Below are 13086 nucleotides of genomic sequence, written 5' to 3' on the forward strand. Positions count from 1 at the left end.
TTTTGACCCTGCCTAAACCTTTTACTCTGCCATTTCCTTCTGTTCCTAAGTTTACGGATACTTCTACTTAGGACTTATGAGATGTTGCTTTTCAGTAACCTGTGCGCGCCTGGTACATAGTTGGAGTTTAATAATTATTTGTAGTTATTTATTGAATGAATGACAAAGTAGCTAAGAAGTAAGAGTTGCATTGTTCAGCAATAACCCAGCCACTTCAGCAGTTGCCCCACCTATACACCCTAGGGCGATTCTGTTTCTAAGCACTTTGGCCCTTCCTATAACCCACCTGTATTTCATTGCCAGAGGACTTTCTTTGGCTACTGGAGTTCACTTTGCCTACACAGACCGGAAGTTCCAGGGAATTAATCTCACCCACCCAAGTATTTTAAAAATTGTGAATAAAATTTTTGGATAAATATTTCAGCTTTCTTACTCTTTGAGTGGGCTAACACTAAGGTGTGCATTCTACAGTGTAAGGGAAGTTTTATAGAATGGAAAACTTTGTGAAGATGAAATAGGTAGATAAAAAGTGTCATCTTATCTGAATTTGAAGAAATAAGCCAAGTACCTTATGAGTGGCAATTTTAAACCTGCCAAATTGGTATGTAGATAGTATTCTCCAAACCAAAAACAAATACCTTGACTATAGGAAAAGTAGAAGAGATTGGAGTTTAAGTGAACCAGCTCTGGAGCCACAGAGCCTAATTGCCGCTTACTAGCTGTGTGGCAAGTTACATAATCTCTTTAAAGCTTACTTTTCTTACCTATAAAATGTATTTACCTTCTAAGGAAGTTCTGAGGATTAAGTGGGCAAAGATTTGGTGAATGGGATGCTAGAAACAGATGGAAGTGTTGATGCTGGAGGCACCTTTCATTTACGAAATTCTGCGAGATGATTGCCAAAATCATGCTTATAATTGGTTAATTTTCTCAAGGTATTCCCTTCACATTATAAAGGTTGTTTTGCTTTTCATGGGAGTAACTTAGTTGACCAGCCAGGAACCAGACCGTGAGTCATTCCATAACATTAATGTTCTTAAAAGAACACCCACCACAAATACAGACATATTTGTTTAAAATAGCTTAGGAAAAGAGTAACAAGTGGAGGAAAAAAAGGAGTAGATTTTAGATGCTTTATACATTTATGTCATGATATTAGGGAAAGAGGTCTCAAATCTAAATACTTCCTGGTTCTCTCGAAATGTCAAATTCAAACCTATTCTTGTGGTGATGATGATGATAAGCAGTATAATCTCTTTCTTTTATAATATCTGTGTCTACTGTAACAGAAAGGCCATTGCATGTGTTGATTTTAGAAGCTTTCATAATTAACAGGACCTGGAAAAAGTCCTATATAGAATAAGAAAGACCAGTTTGGGATATTAGTATTTGTGGGATAAGTGACTCTACTTTATAATTTTGCCATTAAGAGTGCTTTCTAAGAAAAGCTATAAATAAACACAAAAACATTAAAAAACAAAAAAAGGAAGGAGAAGGAACTCCTTCTACTATGATCATCTAAAGATCATCCACGTGTTGGGAGAAAAATAACCTAAAGTCTTACACTCTCAAAACTAATATTCAGACTCTCAATCTGTTTGATTAAAAAAGTTTAATGAGCTGTAAAATAAATACACTTCCATTAAATATTAAATAAATTATTTACAACTTGAAAAAATACTTTTTATCTCCATGCATCTTTATGTACAGAAATAAGACTTAGCATTAAAAACTGACAATTGAAAGTTTAAAACCATCAGAACAAAAAGGTTCTGTTTTCTTATGATCCACTGAAAAGAGGAACCAACTCATCATTCATGCTTGTGACTTGGCAGCGACTCCGATCTGATACCCTGTTGGGAATTAAATAAAGAGTTAAGGATACGCTCAATTGCAACATAGCTTTAAGAAAATGTCAAAGAATAATCAGGAATCAGAATTTCTGTCAATTTTTTTCTCTTAGAAGTCCTGCGAAAAATGCAAAGAGCTTTCTGGAAACAAACTAGCACTTTGACTTGAATCCCACTTCCAGATCTGCTTTGGTAATAGGCCTACTTAGACTGAAGACTGCATATGCTCAAACCAGTGTCATCAAATTCAGCTTAATAAAACCACAGCAACAGTCATGAGAAATAGTTTTCCAAACCAGATCTATGCACTGGATATAATTACAAACAAAGATTAAAATGGCTCAGTGTATTTATGATACACAGTTAATTTAAGGTAATTAGTACCAAGGGCATAATAACAGCAGCTACCAGTTAATAGGCAGCCACTATGTGCCAGCCCAGCATATTCCTTTCCCTAAAGTCACCCCAGACCTCCTTTGAGACATTTCAATTGTCCTAAATAACCAAAAATTACCCTTATTCATGTTGGTGGTTTTAGCTTCAGAACATGAAGCCAATTCATTTATACACTTTGATGAATAAGTAGTGAATATAGCATTGGCATGGATAATTATCTGTTTCATAAGTTATTGGGCTAGTTCTGTAACAGGCTCAGAACATAAGGCTTGTGTTAACCAGTGCTAAACATAGTGGTTCTCCAAGCATCTGGAGCGTTAATTAAAAACGGAAATACTGATCTAGTAGATTTAGGATTTGGCATAGGAATATGCGTATTTAACAAGCACCTCAAGTAATTCTTGAATCCACTGGAGGTAGAAAAGAGTAACTTAAGGATGTGACATCTTTCCTAGATGTCTTAGGAAATGGAGTTCCTTCTTCTGACCAACTTGAAGTGTGTCCTTGATCTCCTTGTCTCCCTCTTCCTCTGGAAGTTTGCTTCACTAGCTGTTCACTTCAGTTTTCTATACCTTCTTTCCTCTCCTGACCACATGCTCACCTCTCCCTTTACAAAAAAGTTTAAAATAAGAGCTACTATATATACTGTAACCAATCTATCTCTCAAATTTGCACCTCTTCTCCCTTTTATTTAAAAAGACATGCTGCCTGCTGTTTCCACTTCCTCACATTTGTGGTGCAAGCTCCCTGACATTGGCTCGCCACCATGTGAGCTCAATCTGCCATCTCAACCTTATCTTCCCCAACACCATTTGAACTGGGCCATTTTTCAAAAGTTTCCAGTATAATCTAGTCCATCTCACAGTATGAATCTTCCTTTCCCTTTGCAGTTGCTTATCCCACTCTCATTAGTTCTTTCTTTGACGCTCACTTCCAATGCCTTCTGCACACACATCCTTTCCTGCTCCCTAAATGCATCCCACTGGATTCTCTCTCTCCTTCACTGGAAATTCCTCATATTCCATTAGTTCCTCTCTTAGGACACATACTTTGCTCCCCCTAATATTCTCGTTCCTTACAGTTTTTTTCCCCCTACCTATTAAGCACTAAGTTCTTTGAGAATAGAATCTGTGTCTCCCTCATCATTAGATCCTTTATGATACTAAGGATATAGTCTGCTCTCAGCATTGAATTCTGTCACATGCTCAAAGAATAAGACTTTAATGTAGCCAATGTGCATATATTTAAGAAAACTTGCTTTTCTCATTTTTCTTCAGATAATAGATGTTATTTTTTAATCATAGGATATGATTTAAAGATATCTTTCAAAACTCAAACCTGTAGCATCATCTTCAGTTATGCTATGGCATGTGCATTTCCATTTTCTTGTCGAAGTTTCTTTCGTTCTTCTGCTGCACCTTCATATTCCCTGAAGTATCGTTTTCGAAGCCTTTGGAGAACAAGATATTCTACTGTCATCAAAGCCCTATTCATGTATATAGTGCCTGGGGTTTTTATGAATACAAGGAATTCTTTTGTGTGAGTCCTTATAGACCATTACATACTGATGGACCACTCCCCCAAACCAAAAACCAAACCCAGATAAAAAAGTATCACCTATGTTCTTTTTAAGGGGATCTTTATGTTGACGTCATAAAACATACTTCCAAAGGACTGAGATTTAAATAAATGTGCCTAGAGATGCAAACTTTCAGAAGGCATGGAACACATCCATTTTTTTCCCCCAAGCTTAGCACAATTGCCATGCACAATTGGAGGAAGAAGATAGTATAGTTTTACCATAGAAGATCTGTATGCTTACACAAACTAATTTGAACGGTTAGATTTTTTAAAAAAAGGCTTACAAAACAAATTGAGTTTTATCTATTTGTAAATATAATCAGCACATCTAGTTTTATATATTACTACTTGCTACCAAAAAAGTCAATGGTCTGAAATGTCTTAGTATTGTACAAGCAATTCTATTTTTACTAGGTCTTTATCTACTAAATGTTGTAATTAAAATCCTAAGAATTTTAGTTGTGATGTTTGGGAAAAAATTAACTTCAATTATGAAAAAGCAGCTAGTATCTGCTATGTGTCTTAAATACAAGGAGAATATAAAAGGACAAGGTTTTTCTATACTTCTACAAAGAATTTATTAAATATTCCAACTTGAATAATTACAAGTTGAAATAATTATTTCAAAACATCTTCCCTAACTGGCAATTTCTTCTTCTATCATTCTATGTCAAATAGTAATGGTTTGTCTGAGGGTATGTTTCCTAAACACATTTGCATATCTGAGGTACTAACAGATCAAAATAATTTCTAGGCTGTGCAAAACTAATTTAAACCACACATCAAACTTTACATGCATCATAAAAGCGGTTTTTTTTAATGTGTCATTTTATTATTATCTGATCTGAGTTTAAAATAGTAGTAAACAATGGCAGAAGATAACCCCTTGTTTCCTGAATGGCAGGAGTAGTAGATCATGTACACAATCCAGTTGTTAAAGTAATTTACCAAGACCTAAAATTAGAATAATGAGTCTATTGCTTTTCCCAAGCTCTAGTAGCACATGAGTCATCACAGAGCCATTCACACCCTCCCCCAACTTCCTTAATTCACTGACTTTTGTTTGACAGACAATGCCATTTTTACATATTCACCAGTGTCTGCTGCCTAGAACAGTCTAGTCCTAACATTCATTGGTCATGTAGGGAAGTATGTGATCTGTTTTTATGAGCACAGGGAAGGCACTGCAGGAACAGAACAGTAATAGAATTGTCCTTGCTTCCTATGCCACGGCATATGGAGGAAATTTTTCTTTTTTAATAATTGAGTTCCCATATTGCATTTGACAATAACATAACAGGCAACATAAGCTCTAAGTCGGTTAGCACCATGCTATATTCCTAACTCAGAATTTTGCATTCTAACAGGAGCAGAAGACGTATCTTTTCTTGGCGCCTGGTCTGGTTTGAAGCTCTTTGTGATTTTTTTAGTACTAAAGCAGTATATCTGACAACCTACTCTGGTTTTATTTATTATTTTTTCTGGGGGGGTGAGAGATAATTAGGTTTATTTGTTTATATATATATATTTTTCTAATGGAGGTACTGGGGCTTGAACCAGGACCTCATGCATGCTACATGCATGCTAAGCACATGCTCTACCACTGAGCTATACCCTCCCTGCCCCTGACAACCTACTCTGAATCAGGCCTTAATTAGCTTCTGGGAGGCTTGCTTAAGCTTAATACAGTCACAGAAGATACCAACACTCTGAAACTTGGAAGTAACCATGATTAAACATAAAACATGAAACAAGACCATCAATTTTTAAGTTCAAGAAAAGGGCTTCATATATTGTTTCAATAGTGGCCAAAGTAATATATATTTGACCATATTCTGTGATCTTTGTCAATGAAGTGCATATGAACAAATATGACCAAAGATCATGTGTCACCAACAGAATAATTCATCTAAAATTTGATACCACATTGTGATAGAAATTACTGAAAAGAATTAACCTGGCATTATTTTGTCAGGAAATTTTAAGCCATGCCATACTTACTGGACTGTAATAATGACAGCAATAGCTGTGAAGCTCATGGCAGAGACAAAGGCAGCTATGGCTGCTAAGGCAATTTTTGATAAATCACTGTCAACTATGCTGTGAGTCTTCATGGACTTTTCCCCACATCGTTCACCAAAGTATTCCTGATGACATCTGCAAACAACCCACATTTTAAAATTATAATCACTGAAAACATTCTGTATATTTTATGTCTACTTTCCAGATCATAAACAACAATTAATTCTAACATTAAAAAAAAAGTCATGCCATATGTTTGTATTGCAAAATGATGAGACAGAATGCATTTGACCCAAAGCTCTATTAGTATAAGAACAAGTTGAGATTAGTTTGGGTGTGATATTCCAAGAAGACACACCTTTTCATTCTTTGTGATCCTTCTATGACCAACTGATGAGTTCAGTGGCCGATTATGCAGCTAATACATTCCACTATCATTTAATGTGCTAGCGGCTTTGGGAGGGTGGGGAGCCAGAACAACATTATGTGAAAAGGACCTTTAGCTCCTTTTTAACAGGAGGTTTTATAAAATACGTATTGTAAAATGGTGGTTTCCATCAGGGTTCAGCAAACTACAGCCCATGGGTCAGATCTGGCCATTTTCCAGGTCTTTTACAGCATGTTAAGACAAGAATGGTTTTTCCATTTTTAAATGGCTATATTTTAGTAGGTGATATAAGTACAAACATAGTCTTGAGCCATGAAGCTGAAAACATTTCCTATGTAGTTCTTTAAGAAAAAGTTTGCCAACCCTTGGTTTATGCATTGAAGAAGATAAATGGTTTTCTGCAGCTAGAGCTTTCAGACACAGTGTTAGGAATTTAGAATTCTACATAATTTAGGGAAACTTACTGGCATGTTACTGTTTCCAGGTGCTCTATATATTTGCATTCTCCATGAATACAGAAATTTTGGAATTTTGCATCACATGGATTTTTCTTCTTTCTGTTTCTTCTATTTTTTCCATTTTTGCCTCCCTTTTTCTTTCTTTTGGGTTTATCTGAAGTCTTTTCACTTTCTGTTTTGTTTTTCTTGGGCTTAACTACCTGTTCAACTGAAAAAAAGAGAGAGATTTATTGACCACAGTCTCTCTTCATCTTGAATACCATTTTGGAGACATGAGGGAAAGAAGTCCTACCAGTGAGAAGCTAATGGGGAGAAGAGTCATATTGACCTCATTATTCAACACAATTCATACACAACAAAGGATGAAAAAAGAGAATATATTGTGTGGCACTTAAAAATCTGAACCCTTTTGTTGTATAAATGTAGAAACATGTCTTTAATTTATTTATATCAGTATTATTATTGATAATAGAAGATACTTGGTTAAGAAAATTCATTGAATATTTTAAAAACTTCTTGAATTTCTAATACATCCAAGTTCTTGGTAATGAGCAATAATTTAATTAAACCCAAACCAAGGTTGGATGTGTTATTACCATCCAGATGATACAAATGAGAAAAATGAAGTTGAGTGAAGACTAGTAACTTGCCCTAGGACATGTAGCTAGAAAATGGCATAGCTGGGATGTGAAAGCCAATAATTTCCCTACTGACTATGTTTTCTCTTGGAAAAGGTCAGTGCCATTAATTAAAGTGGGACTTGAGTATATTTGATGATTTTATTTATTCATGTCAGTCTTGTGCTCACTATCATAATTGGGAATTAGTGTGTATTACTTGAGGTGGAGGAAACTGAGAATTATATATTAGCGTTCATCAATTTTCTCCAACTCCCAGATTACAACAGATTATAGTTGACTGATATCTTCCAGGGAGCTCATTTCTGTGATCAATCTATTTGAAAAAATAGGGGTCCAGAAATATTTGTGCTTGATGCTTCAGAGATTCATCTTAACTCTTCAGATCCACAGACACCTTTGCTCAGTGTTTTAGTTACGCAGGATATAGCCTACCCACACGCTAAGTAGGAGGAGGAGGAGTTTCCATGTTAGAGCTGTGCATTTTGTTCTACTAATCCCTGTATGGAATTATCTGAGCAAGTATTTAGTAGAGCCAGTGAAAAGAGGAAAATATCATAATGTCATAATACAATTAGTTATAATGGTCCTGCAGCACATATTAGATAGAAGACACTAGAAACATAGGGAAGGGTATCAAAGATAGAACCCTGTGATTAAGGAAATGACACATATTATGAATATTTTAGTAGTTATTATAACAGCAGTCAAATTAGGAGCAATGTTTAATAGGTGGTAGATTGGGCAGAACATTTAATCCTTTTGAGCTGCAATTTTTATATTGAAATTTTCTTCTGATGATAAAAAAGTACCAGAAGTTGGGATAAGTCCTCTAACAGAAACATTGTAAGTCAATATTACTGCACTTTGTCGGATACAGTGCAAATTTTAGAGACATACAGTCACTACGCTAACGTGCTGCAATAGACATTAACCCCAAGGCTTACCTTTCACTCTGTTTCACAACGCACTGCAATTCTAGGCACCAGCCATTCGCACCATCAAAAATTTATTTGGCCTTTTGAAATGTTAACAACTTGAAACATCTTTAAGAGAACAGATTCTAGAGCCTTGACAGCCTAATCTCATCCCCCCAAACTAAGAATTATAGATGGGTCCTTCCCCACCTTACATAAAAGCAGAATTCCGATGCAAGGGAGGAAAGTGGAATGTTTGCTAAAGTTCTTCCCAACTGCCACTTCATCCAGGCACTGTCCCTGTGGTATCACCCGTTATCTCTTCACCAGTTCTGGGAGCCAGACAGAGTGGGAGGAGACAGGGAAACTAAGGCCAAGAAAGGACAGCCTTGCTTCCTGCCTCGATGCTAGATGCTCCTGGGATATCTAGGTCTGATTTACTGATGACCCCATCTTCTCTCAGACTACAAAGTGATATGAGGGTGATGAACAATGTGGCCCCTTACTTTGGTACCTTCATTTTAAGCAAATGCTCTTTTTTAAAGATCAGATAATAGCAAAGGAGAAGAAAAGTGTGGGTCACTATTACTGAGCTAGTTAAATAGTGATTTTTAGCAATGTAAAATCCAGGCATATTTATCCTTCTTTTATATTTCCCGAAAGTGGTATTGCTATTATTATCACCGATTTCTCAGCACCTAATACTTAAAGGCTAAGGTCCAATTGTTCTTTTCGCATTACTTCTTTCTATTCCCTTGTTTTGTGTTAAAATGCAGTTATTTAGGGAAACGTGGTGGGGAGGTGGATGTAAGAGCTGAGATACAAAGTAGACAGGACTGGTCTACGTCCACTTCTCAGAATGGGGGTCATGTGGCACAGTGGGAAAGCACATAGTAACTTGAAGCAAACAGACTAGAGTTCTCACTCTGGCTCAGCTGCTCGCCGGCTGTGGAACTCTGGGCAGAACATTTACCCCTTTTGAGCTTCACTTATCACATCTGTGAAATGACAATTCCTACTTCATAACGTTGTTGTTAAGATTACACTTCATAGACCTAAAACGTTTGTTAGAGCTCCATACATACAAGGTGTGCCACAAGTAGCTCTTTCCATCTCAGTTCGTAGCTTACCTAGCAGGGTACACAACAATCATACACACAAAAAGCCACCAGAAGACTGGGAAAAAAGATTTCCTTTTGAAGCAGCTTTGCTCACTGGCTACATCACTACCCTACCCTCTACTCACCTCTGACGGAATCATCCACGATATAGCCAGACATCTGTTGTTCATTATCGTACTCGTCTGCATAGTCATAGTCGATCCCTGAGGACAGTTCGCTACCAGGAGGCATTTCACTCACGGGAGAAATCTCACTCCCCCAGGACACGTCACTTCTTGAGGTAACATTAAATCCATCAGCACTGTGGTCCCCAGAAAGTGGTTCCCCTTTCCCAGAGTAAGTTTCATTGACGTCCAGTCCAGCAGCATAATAGGCTGTAGGAGCAAGAACAAGGGAAGAAAAGCAAAGGTAAGGGAGAATGCCTTTTCTCACCAGTCAGTTGCATTCGGGAGAACTGTTTACCTTCTAATATCAAAGCAATTATTGCACATGTGCTATTGTTGGTGACTGAGTCACTTACGAAACCAACATCACATTTTGCCAACAAGCAAACTCAGCTGTTCCAATTACAGAGCTTCTTTCATTAAGGTTTTCTTCTTCACAGATAGTCTACATTAATCTCCACATCAAAAAATACTGCCAAATAGGCAAATTAATTTTATATAATTACTTAACAGGCAATGTCTAAACATTGCCATCATGTCACATACCAAACGCTTTTGCGTTTGCTGTAATGCTACCTGTCCCATTTTAATAAACAGATTCCAAAGATAAATACCAAATTTTCTTAATACGTGCTCACATTTTAAAAAGAATAGCTATATAAAATGTAAAAAGTGATATAAATAGTAGTTGACAATAATTGTTCTTATTGCCATTGTTTCTTATTGTTCTCACACAGAGAAGAAAATTACAGACTAGGTTAAAAGGGGGTCAAAGTTTCAAGCCCCTGCTTTATCAAGGTCTTTAAAAAAAAAAAAAAAAAAAGCCCTAGAGTGATGCTTTTAACTTCTCCCTGTGATGATGCGAGGACCTCTAGAAAGGTAAAAACAAAATCACTTGACAGAGGAGATGGAGAATTTAGGCAGGAGGCTGCGCTCCTCGGTCCAGGACTTAACTACGCTGCTCCAGGATCTGAGGAAATCACTACACCTCTCTGGCTTCGGTTTCTTTACCTGTAAAACGAAGGGTTTGGATCACAGGATCTCTAGGTTCTCCTTCATCTGGACTAAAGTAAAAATACAAGGATTCTACGGCATCCTCTTGCTGGCCCGGCACATCTCAAACACCTGCACGCTTTTCTCTTCCTCCCAGGGAGTAACTAACTATATTGAGGGAGCCACCGTGACCACCTCCCGCGGGACAGAGCTGGGGTCGCCTCCCAAGAGCGGGTTTTGAGAGAAACAGCAGCAGAATTCAAGGTGACCGTTTTGCCCGCGGTGGGAGAGGCGCCCGGCAGGTCAGAGCCGGGATGTCCTCACCTGAGCCGAGGATCAAGAGCGACAGCACCACGGGCGCCGACGGCAGCGGCGGGGCTCTCATTGGTCCCTCGGAGAGGCGGCGTCGCGGTCTCTGGGGCAACTCTGCCGGGAGCTGCGGGCGGGAGGAGGACGTGGCGGCGGGGAGCTGGGACGAGGGGGACCGAGCGGCTGTGCTCGCAGGCCCGGCCGGGCTAGCCGCGGGATCCCTGGGCTCCGACTCCGGCGCGGGCACAAGGTGTGCGAACATTCCGCAGGCGCGGCGCGCACCTGCCGCTTTATAGGCCGGGCGGGGACCCGGGCATCGCCCGTGACGTCACGGCGGCCGGCGAGGTGGGTGGAGGCGGGCGGCCGCCCCGGGAGGGGTTACTACCCCAAAACCACACACGCGAACCGCTGGGAGGAAATGAAAGTTCCCTCACTGCAAGCTGAAAAAATACCAGATCCACATTCGAGGGCGGGAGTTGGGTTTGGGCGCTAGTATCTGACATTAAAAATCCCATACTATCCGGAAATCCTCCGAATAGGCTTTGGTTGATCTTAATACTACGGCAGGGATTAACTAGAAAAGTTTCGTAGTAAGATGTAAAAGTACTTTAAGACCAAGAGTGACTTAGCAGTGATAGCCCGATGTCTTTAACAAGGATAAAGAAGGTCACTAAATGACTGGAGCGCGCGCCTCCTAATGAGACGCTGCTTTATTTATCACCGGCCCCTGTCTCAACCCAGGGTCCTTTCCCGTCAACTACTGTGACGTGGCTAGAATTTTCAACCTCCTCTCTTCCCATTCTTTACGTGTTCCTAAGCCCTCATCAAAACTAATACTAATTGAGCATGTATTGTTGCCAAACTGTACACTCTAGCTACTCCATCTCATTCAAAAATCTTGCTAGGAAAGTACTATTTTCCAAACTGTCTTACGAGAGGGACCAATGTCAGCTTTACAAAGCAAGGAGGACTTCACACAGCTGGTCGCGGCAGAAGCCAGATGGATTTCACTTCAAGTTTTTCTGACTCTAAAATCTCTGTTCTCTCTAATGAAAGGGGTTTATGCTAAACTTCTCTTTGAAAAGAGTGTCTGGGGAGAATAATATTCATCCTAAAGGAATCATCTCTACTGGTGGCGTATTAGCATTTGGATGGAGGGTGGTGCCCAACTCCGTGCCTCTTGAATCCCAAGATGAAAGGGCCAGCTGTTAGGGCCCATTTAGAACCTAGTAGGGCTTTTTGATCGTGAGAGGGGGAAAGAACTGCTTAACATGACCAACTTTGATGTAGAGACAACTCCAGAACTGATTTTTTCTTGACTTGAGGAAGAAAGGAAAAAAAAAAAAAAAAAAAGCATTGTTGTCTCTTAGGGTTTCTGTCCTGAAGATACATATCTCTTCTGTGATTGTTCCAGTAAAACAACTCTTTTAGGAATGTGGGTCACAGTGCATCTGTCCTAATTCTTGGAAACTTTTTAAAAGCTACTTATTTTTTAATGGCATATTGTAGTAAAGTAGGCTAAATAACACCATGCATTTAGTAGGATAAAATAAGCAGTCATGAATCTGTCTTCTCTCCTAATCGACATGTGTTGAGAGCATGTTTTGTGTAATCTACTTGTTTTATTTTTATGCACGGGGGTAATGAAGAGGTAGATTAAATGCAGACCTGCTCCCCTTCTCAGCAAAAAGTGGGAAATGGAAAGAATACCAGATGGCAAGGTGTGAACAAGAATGGAAAACCAGACTAGAAAGGTGGCGGAGCCCATTCCAAGGTAAAGCAGGGGCCTGCCTGCATTGTCATCTTTTTTGATGGATGAGGTGATTGTGATTCAGAGAGATTCAGAGGCTTGCCCACAGATTTCAAAAGATGGTGGAGATTTTGTTTAGTGTGCAGGCTGTCACTATACTGTTGAACCTTTCTGCTCTCCTAAATTTTGATTTTGTACTAATCCTGTTCTTTCCTTTCTCCACTCTTTCTTCTTATTTAGGTGAAGGCAAATTGTGCATAGCTGTCATTGAAAGTATTTTACTTTGTTTGAAGTGAAAGTGGGTTCTTTACATTGGAAATTGTTTAGTTTTTTCCAGTTGGAAATTTAGAGGGTGATAATTTATGCTGGTCTGGAATATACCATCGCATCATAGGGACAGACTGCTTAGTATGAGCTTTAGATTCAAACCAGTTGGATTTTCATATATAAATTCCACCACACAATGTTTAAAAGACATGGATTCCTCATCTGAAAATAA

General features: G+C 38.8%; 1 protein-coding gene across 1 annotated transcript; it reads right to left on the bottom strand.

The window, feature by feature from the left end:
- Window positions 1-1595: 1595 nt before the first annotated feature.
- AREG (amphiregulin) lies at window positions 1596-11123 on the bottom strand. The gene is made up of 6 exons (XM_006188702.2): window positions 10853-11123; window positions 9497-9745; window positions 6702-6903; window positions 5829-5984; window positions 3585-3696; window positions 1596-1853 (listed from the first exon to the last, which is right to left on the bottom strand). The coding sequence occupies exons 1-5, from the start codon at window positions 11097-11099 to the stop codon at window positions 3603-3605; spliced, it is 948 nt and encodes a 315-aa protein (XP_006188764.2). The 5' UTR covers window positions 11100-11123; the 3' UTR covers window positions 1596-1853; window positions 3585-3602.
- Between the last annotated feature and the right edge of the window lie 1963 nt (window positions 11124-13086).

This window comes from Camelus ferus, chromosome 2 (assembly GCF_009834535.1).
Source record: "Camelus ferus isolate YT-003-E chromosome 2, BCGSAC_Cfer_1.0, whole genome shotgun sequence".
In the NCBI taxonomy this organism is placed as follows: domain Eukaryota; kingdom Metazoa; phylum Chordata; class Mammalia; order Artiodactyla; family Camelidae; genus Camelus; species Camelus ferus.

Excerpts from the sequence above, each read along its gene's own strand:
- AREG (XM_006188702.2), bottom strand. The coding sequence starts at position 11,099 with ATGTTCGCACACCTTGTGCCCGCGCCGGAGTCGGAGCCCAGGGATCCC. Across the intron at positions 6,904-9,496 it reads CGTGGATGATTCCGTCAGAG|TTGAACAGGTAGTTAAGCCC; the intron begins GTGAGTAGAGGG and ends TCTTTTTTTCAG. Across the intron at positions 5,985-6,701 it reads CTGGAAACAGTAACATGCCA|ATGTCATCAGGAATACTTTG; the intron begins GTAAGTTTCCCT and ends GGTTGTTTGCAG.